General features: G+C 39.8%; 2 protein-coding genes across 2 annotated transcripts in view; one reads left to right on the top strand and one right to left on the bottom strand.

The window, feature by feature from the left end:
• Positions 1-6,168, bottom strand: part of LOC134812674 (mothers against decapentaplegic homolog 9-like) — a 13,660-nt gene extending 7,492 nt beyond the window's left edge. Inside the window, exons 1-6 of the mRNA XM_063820175.1 lie at positions 6,005-6,168; positions 5,567-5,742; positions 4,652-5,379; positions 4,316-4,390; positions 4,053-4,155; positions 527-685 (exon numbers count right to left, since the gene is read on the bottom strand). Coding sequence (XP_063676245.1) covers positions 527-685; positions 4,053-4,155; positions 4,316-4,390; positions 4,652-5,379; positions 5,567-5,742; positions 6,005-6,146 — 1,383 coding nt within the window. The 5' untranslated portion in view covers positions 6,147-6,168. The remainder of the gene's footprint in view (positions 1-526; positions 686-4,052; positions 4,156-4,315; positions 4,391-4,651; positions 5,380-5,566; positions 5,743-6,004) is intronic.
• Positions 1-8,127, top strand: part of LOC134813318 (uncharacterized) — a 102,019-nt gene that overhangs the window by 45,937 nt on the left and 47,955 nt on the right. The gene's annotated exons all lie outside the window — the stretch shown is intronic.

Raw genomic sequence — 8,127 nt, 5'->3', positions numbered from 1 at the left:
CATAACATGGCCAGACTGACATATTATGCAGACTCATCACTTACTACATTTAATGCTTATCTCTCAATTCTTCAGAAAAACAGGATCATTACAATTCATGAGGGAACATATCGTGTATTCAGCTGATTGTATCAGGAGTCTAGCAATCAGTCAAACAATCAGATTTTCTATAGGCTAGCCGAATAGGCAACTAGGTGACCCACTGTTTTTTATCGATCAGAAGAGGCAACAAGGTCCCCACTACAAGGAGTGTAGGATGTGAGCGGAGAGTGCGCTGACATAGGCAAATTGCTTTGTAAGTAGTTCAGAAACGGTTGCGATAGGTTGCGCACAGGTTCAATAGGTAGGTAGGTACAGGGGACATCAGTTTGTTAAAGTACACGTTTGTTAATAAAGAGAGTTATTATATTATAAAAGTTCTGAAAATTTAGCGCATGCCGTAATCTGTAAAACAAGTTTCACTCGCTCATTAGTAATGAGAATTATGTAGCCAGCTATGTAAGTAACTGTAAGTAACTGTAAGTACCTGTTGGGTGAGTATCTCGTGGAAGAGCTTGTGACAGAAGATCTTGAGCTTGACTCCACTCTGTATCTTGACAACCGTGGACGGATGAAAACCGTACTCCTTGTTGCTATTCCGGCTCTGTACAAACACCGCGCTGTCTCCCAAACACTCAATGTAAACCTGATTTAATTGCACTACGTTAGCCGGCTGTTTGTTAATTTGAGCATTAATTACGTTGATAATTTGGGGTAATTCAGAGTCATTGGTGGAACGGAGAAACAGTTTAACCTTCATTTGAGAGCTTTAGATGTGTAATTTGTTATACGTTTTATGAAATTAAAGTCTGGAACAAATTCAATAAATGGTGAGGGGAATCAAATTGTTCAGCTGAAAATTAATTATCCAAGACTTCTATTATATTTTAAACGGTATTAATACTGCTAAGACAGCAAAACTCACAACAATTACACCCAATTGAGTAACTACTGTAACCCTAACTTCCTCCTACTCGGATCTAGTCTAGTTGGGGAGAATAATATATGGTATGCAGGTAACCAGGTAACCAGGTAACCAGGTAACCAGGTAACCAGGTAACCAGGTAACCAGGTAACCAGGTAACCAGGTAACTAGGTAACCAGGTAACTTCCTCCTACTCGGATCTAGTCTAGTTGGGGAGAATAATATATGGTATGCAGGATGGTCTAAAGGCCTAAGTGGTGTTTAGATAATAGATATGGTCTTAGATATCATGAAGTTGTCTGGACTAAGCCTATATCTCCCAAAACATGGTGCCGTCAAGGATAAGCTCTGTACTTTGTATGATGAATTAATAAACGTGATGTTTTGCAGTACAGTCTAAATACAGAGTTATGCTGATCCAAAATAGTTCGCAAACATGGGAAATGGGAATCGTTAATTGGACGTTTGAGACATTAAGGAATGCCATTTCCGACGGCCAAACTAGCTTGCTCTATCACAGGCAGAAAAGTTGCCATTAAGTTTAATACATTTATGGCCAGTAAAAATTCCTTATATATTTCAATAGCCAAAATGGGTTGTGTAGAATTATGCCATATTTGCAAAATAAGACATGTATCAATGAGATTGTACTGAATTGCTATTAAAACTTCTCAATTGTTGCTATTAAAACTTGTAACCTTCTCTTTATGGTACATTATTCAGAAAGTATAAGACAGAGCAATGACCTATTTGTTAATCTGTAACAGTTGTCATTACATACAATTTAACTATTATTGTTGGCATTCACAATTTGTCCAATTCTTGTAGAAAGTTTAAGTGCTTGGTGTACACAAGTTATCACAGGAACCAGGTAACCAGGTAACCAGGTAACCAGGTAACAGGTAACCAGGTAACCAGGTAACCAGGTAACCAGGTAACCAGGTAACCAGGTAAGTGCTTGGTGTACACATGTTATCACAGGAACCAGGTAACCAGGTAACCAGGTAACCAGGTAACCAGGTAACCAGGTAACCAGGTAAGTGCTTGGTGTACACATGTTATCACAGGAACCAGGTAACCAGGTAACCAGGTAACCAGGTAAGTGCTTGGTGTACACATGTTATCACAGGAACCAGGTAACCAGGTAACCAGGTAACCAGGTAACCAGGTAACCAGGTAACCAGGTAACCAGGTAACCAGGTAAGTGCTTGGTGTACACATGTTATCACAGGAACCAGGTAACCAGGTAACAGGTAACCAGGTAACCAGGTAACAGGTAACCAGGTAACCAGGTAACCAGGTAACCAGGTAACCAGGTAAGTGCTTGGTGTACACGTGTTATCACAGGAACATTGCTGTGCAGCAAAGTACTTTCATTAGATAGCAGTTATAACTTGTTATCCTAAGTTTACTGGCGCACCGCCAAGTTTTACTGGCGCACCGCCAAGTTTTACTGGCGCACCGCCAAAAGGGAACTGGATAAGATTGTTTGCCTATTTTACAGCTTGGACTGGGAGACCTAGCTCTCAAGCCAGGTTAAAATGTGAGACCTAGCTCTCAAGCCAGGTTAAAATGTGAGACCTAGCTCTCAAGCCAGGTTAAAATACCGACATGGTGATGCAGGATAAGGCCCCTACATGTAACAGGTAACCAGGTAACCAGGTAACCAGGTAACCTGACTACATGTGATGCAGGATAAGGCCCCTACATGTACGTGAACAAGGTTTATAATTCACTATATCAAAGAATTTAGCTCAATCTAGGGGGTAACTTAATGAGATGTAATACCCGGCCCAAGACTGTACGGCTCTGCTCTTATTTCCATACATTAAGTATCTACGATTTACTGGATTAAGGATTTTAAGTAGTAATGTAATTTTGCCATTTTTACGAATCTTATGTCCCTGAAGAATGAAGATTTTTCTTTGATAGTTTATTTTGAGGAGGCATGTTTCCTTGTCTCCGTTCATAAAATTTGTAACTTGCAGTTATGCAGAACAACATCTCATATTGTAATCTATATATTGCAACATACCATCTTTACCTAGGCAGGAGATTCTAGGCTGTTTTGAATAATTCACCGTATAGTCAGTGACTTTACGGTCACAAAGCACAGGTTAGATCAATATGCGCGGCGCCAATATGCCTAGCAACCAAACATAGGTATTACATGATATCTCCGCTTAAAACTACGCTTTGTAACAACTTACAAGGGGTACAACTTAGGATATCTAATTTTTGTAATTGACGGCATACTCGGGCAATGTGCATCTTTGGAGTTATGAAAGCTCAAAGGCGATCTGTAGAACATCTTTGCGAGTTGCCTTGGTGTGGCAAGGGAGACGATAATAGATCAAAGTGCCGAAAATGTCTATCAAATGTTTTTCAATTAAAATTTATTCACTATCAACCATTGTATGCTTATTAATCTTCGTCTTGGACTACAAAAAGGATCAGGGCGAGTCGGCATGGCATTGGTGGTTCTATTCATACGGGAGCAAAACATCACTGCATTCAAACGGTCTCTAATGTACGTACATATGCTTATAACACAGCAATCTTTTGTCCAATTTTCGGGAGGCAAGCACTTAACGTGGCAGAGATTTACAAATTAACCGCCCATGGAGCGATCATTAACTGGAGCAGAATGTTACCAACATATTCGTACCATGTAATGTTATTATCAGGAACAATGAACACATTGTTTTGGAGTAAGAGCTCGTCAGCATGGAATAAACGGAAACAAAATCTTTTGCTGAAGGAGTACCGTCCATAGATTGCGACAAATGTTTGATAAATAGAACGAAATAACACCGTCATTATACACGTCTAGGATTAGTGTGATTGTGTGGATAATGCAACATTCGAACGTCGAGGTACGTGTTACGTCGAGGTATGTGTTACGTGGAGGTATGTGTTAACTGAACGAAGCTTTATGATCTATGTACAATGGTTTCCTTAAAGTCTAAGCATCTTATCAGCTATAATAGCAAATTAGAAAGAATCGATTGTACAGTCCGACGTGAACAAGGAAACCAAAAAATTCAAACTATTCAAAATAATTCAAACTACTAAAACCGAAACACACCTTGTTGTCCTCAAAACTGATTTTTACTCCACGGCCGATGTGCTTCCGGGTTTTCTCGACAGTGTTGTTTCGACTCACATTGCTCAGCTGACCCAAGCAGAACCTGCAAATTCAATGTTATTTTTAGTGCTGTATGTCCGACATCCGCGCCGTGTCATCGGTTGTATATGGTTTATTTAAATATTTGAGGAAAGTACATACTACTTCCTGAGACGTGACGTGACAAAGAGTTTAAAATGATCAATATTTTAAAAGAGACAAACCTCTGCTGGCTGTTTCCGGGCTCGGTGTATCCGTCAATTATGACGTAGTTATGGTCAGGATATATCATCTGTGCACTGCAAATAAACAAGTATAATTGTCTGAGGCAAGGGAAGAAATGTCTTTCGCTAACCTCAAGTCAAATCTACACTAACCACGGTTTAAATTAAAGTTTCTTCTTTCACGATACAGTGGGAAACTGACAACATTACATCATCAGCACAATAAGAACCTTAGTAGTCAGGTTACCTGGTTACCTGGTTACCTGGTTACCTGGTTACCTGGTTACCTGGTTACCTGGTTACCTGGTTACCTGGTTACTGAAGTACGAAACTTACTGATAAGGATCCCCGACCCGGGTATTCAGCTCGTAGTAAGTGAAAGAAGCCCACACAGAGGGCTGCTCCATCCTAACCTCACTGTACTCCCCGTTCTGTGGTTTCTGGTCCACTTGCTGCTGTTGTGGGTACGGGTTATTGTTTTCCGATTGAGCTTGTGCGTAGTTGGGAGAGTTGGGGTAGCTGGCGGCGTGGTTTGCTGTCGAGTAGACACAGCTAGTTCCAGCCAAGCCTTGGTTGTTAGCGTAAGTATGAGGGGCCTGGAAGTTGTTGGGTGACTGGACACCGAACTGGCCAGGAGACCCGTACGAAGCGTAGTCTGCAGGCTGAGCCCTGGGAGATGACATGCAGCTACTCGGCGAGGTAACGGAGCCTGGTTTTGGAGAGAGCACGTTTTGACCGGGAGTGTGTGGTCCTCCGTGTGGACTCAGGGGCATGCCTATCTGCTGACCGTGTCCCATTACAGACAAGGCGTCTCCAGTTCCCATGGTTACTGCAGGGGACATTGGCGTGTAGCCGAAGTTACTACGGGGAGTCGCATTGATGGTCTGGTTGTAGGGTAATGGTGGATCTGGTATGGGTTTCCATGGCTGTCCGTTGTTGATTGGGAAGCGTGGTACAAGCACAGGAGGCAAGATTGGAGCGCTCTCTATCCGGCGGTAGTGGTAGGGATTGATACACACATCCTTTGCTTTGTTTTCGTAACCAAATTCACACGTTTCTATAGCCTGAAAGACATATCAGAACTGAAGGTTGACACTTTTGAGAAATGCATAATTGATCTTCAATTTATAATCTTTAAACTTAAATGACTGATAGTCTAACTACCGATCACCCAGATTGCAATACAATATAAAGCTGCCCGATGTTAGAGGATGTTAGAGGATGTTAGAGGAACATAAACAATTAGCATACCTTGAGTTCATGGTGTGATTGTAAATCAGGCCAGCGCCACACCCGGCAATAGATCACGTGGGGCAGGGCTTTTCTGTGAGATACCTGCAGCCTTCCATCCAAGCTGCGCGGTATAGTCACACACTTACTATCCGTACTCTGTGTAGCCAACGCATTTTCCAGCTCCATCACTGCTCCTGAAGTAGTAATCGACCATTAGTGAACTAGGACGGTTTTAAAGTCTATAAAATCGATTCAGATTGCCTGATTTTTATGTTGTCTTATTATATAATTGAATTTATGCAAAAAGAAATTTACCGTAACTGATCTAATTATTTACTTGATTGTCGCCAATAAACATTAAGCAAGTCCTACAATTCAGTCTAATTTTAGTAGTGTTGATTCAGATTATAGATGTTATAAATACCCAATTACTCATAGCCAATAATAGACAAAAACCTTTGTTCTTTCGAAGCTTCTTTTCTAAAGCTTCAATGGCACGTAGCGCCCATTTCTCCTCCTCATCACCCTGTTTCCAGCCAAGTAGCTTCTTAACATTTGGAGAAGTTGTAAAGGAAAATAGAGCAGCAACAGCGGCCATACATATAACGTTCTAAAGCTGGTTAGATTTTGTGAATTTTTAAGAATTTCTTAAACTGAGTGAGTTGGGGTCAAAAGTTTATTAGTACAATATTAGTAACTCTATTAAATAGCATGATGTAGTTAACAATGCCACACTATAAAATGAAATAATGTGCTTGTATTATGCCATATGGTAATAAACAATGTCAGAGCGGTTATAAAAGGTGAGGTGAAAATATTCAGCAACAAACCAATAGATCGTCTCAAAAAACAAATTTATTCTGAAGAAAATATCACTTCAATTTAAATGTCATAGAAAGTTTTATTAATATACACCACACTAGGATTTACTATATGAAACTATATTTAAAACGCTCAACGGTCAAGAAAATTATCACCTCCTGCAAACAGGTTTGGGATAAATGTTGGGTTTTCTTTCTGATTCTGTGTTTGGTTCAGTCTGTTTTGCTTGTACTTCCCTGAGTAAAGGCATCATGCTAAGGGCATACCATACAAGATCGCCGGTGTCACCTAGTGTTGTTTCTTTCTGAGGTTGGCAATGAATAGATATTAGATCTGCTTCTTGTCTGTGGGTGTTTAGTAAGTGTGTGTGAACAACTCTAGACAGGTGTATCAGAGGTTTCTCAGAGCTAGGTTCCGATTTGAAGGTATTTTCAACATCAACAAGCACAACTGCATCTGTGGATTTTCATTGAATTACATTCCCTAGCAATCTTCTCAATTTCACATTCTCACCAAAGCTGTAGTTGTCAGGAGTAGTGGAAGCATTGTGGGTGTCAGTCGAACACTCTCAAGGTTCTGATCATTTTATCATCTTTCACTAGACCTCCAATAAAAATATCCACTCTAATTTTATATCCTCTAATTATGCAACATATATTTAATTTTAACCATAATATTACAAGTGTAGACTTTCTGTCACAACAAGACTGCAATCCATTATAGTGACAACAAGTCTAAACAGGTTGTCTGCCAACAATTGTTAGCTAGTCCTAACATGAGCCCTATCTTTAAAACTCATCTGAACTAGCGTTTTGGTGTGTGCAAAAGCTTTTAAGCACGCACATTCCTTGCCCCATTAAAATCAGACTAGCAGTCAAGGACAAAAAGTCATAACCAAATGGGCATTATATTTTAATGAATTGTTTAAATACATCTTTTGATTCAGTAAAATGCGCTAAAAATGAAATTTCTTGTTTCATTGTAGGTATCGGAAACTTCGATGGAACGCCAGCTCTCTCCTACCTTGCCTTTTGGAACTTTAAACAAGTTATTCTTCCATTGAACTATTCTCCATAGATAGGGTCTGCAGCTTCTCTGACCTGAAGGCCATAAATCGAAGAGTTGACTTCATCTGAGTGTGGTAGTCTTGATGTAGTTAAGCCTTGTCTTTCACAGTTTTCATAGACAAATGGGGTGTTGAACTTCTCATCCTGTAGGTGTTGGTATTCTTTGAGAGTTGTTTTCTCACAGCTGAGATAGTACCAAAATTCGCAGTAATTAGAGCACAGCCTGTCTTGATCAGTAAGAACTTCTAGGAGGCAGTTAGGGCAGATATATCTTCTTCACTGCTGCAGTTTAAAATCTTGTTTTAGTGTTCATGATCAGATTTCATTTGGTTTTCGGTATTCGTCAATAGCTGTATTTGGCGTTTGGAGGGAGGGCATGCTTCTTACTGGAGGGGGTGAATTAAAGGGATGCGGGTCCCCATGTGATAATATTTGTGTCATGATTATTCGATTAATTTTTCATTGCACACTGAGGCATTAAAAACTTACCCAAACACATATTTCAGCCATCAAAGCACAATTTAATATAGAAATATAAAAATGGTGCACTTTCATAACAGTTTTCTAGAGTTTGTTCCTTTTTTGTTTAACTGACTATTTCTATTATAATATTGCTGTGCAAATTTGATTATAATTCTAATTCTAATTCTAAGTATTATTAAGACGGAGAACAAACTGTGTCTTGTAGTG

The sequence above is a fragment of the Bolinopsis microptera genome, chromosome 3 (assembly GCF_026151205.1).
Source record: "Bolinopsis microptera isolate Bmic1 chromosome 3, MBARI_Bmic_1.0, whole genome shotgun sequence".
Classification (NCBI taxonomy): domain Eukaryota; kingdom Metazoa; phylum Ctenophora; class Tentaculata; order Lobata; family Bolinopsidae; genus Bolinopsis; species Bolinopsis microptera.
Note: the sequence above shows the minus strand (reverse complement) of the source record. Positions and strands in the feature narration are given on the sequence as shown.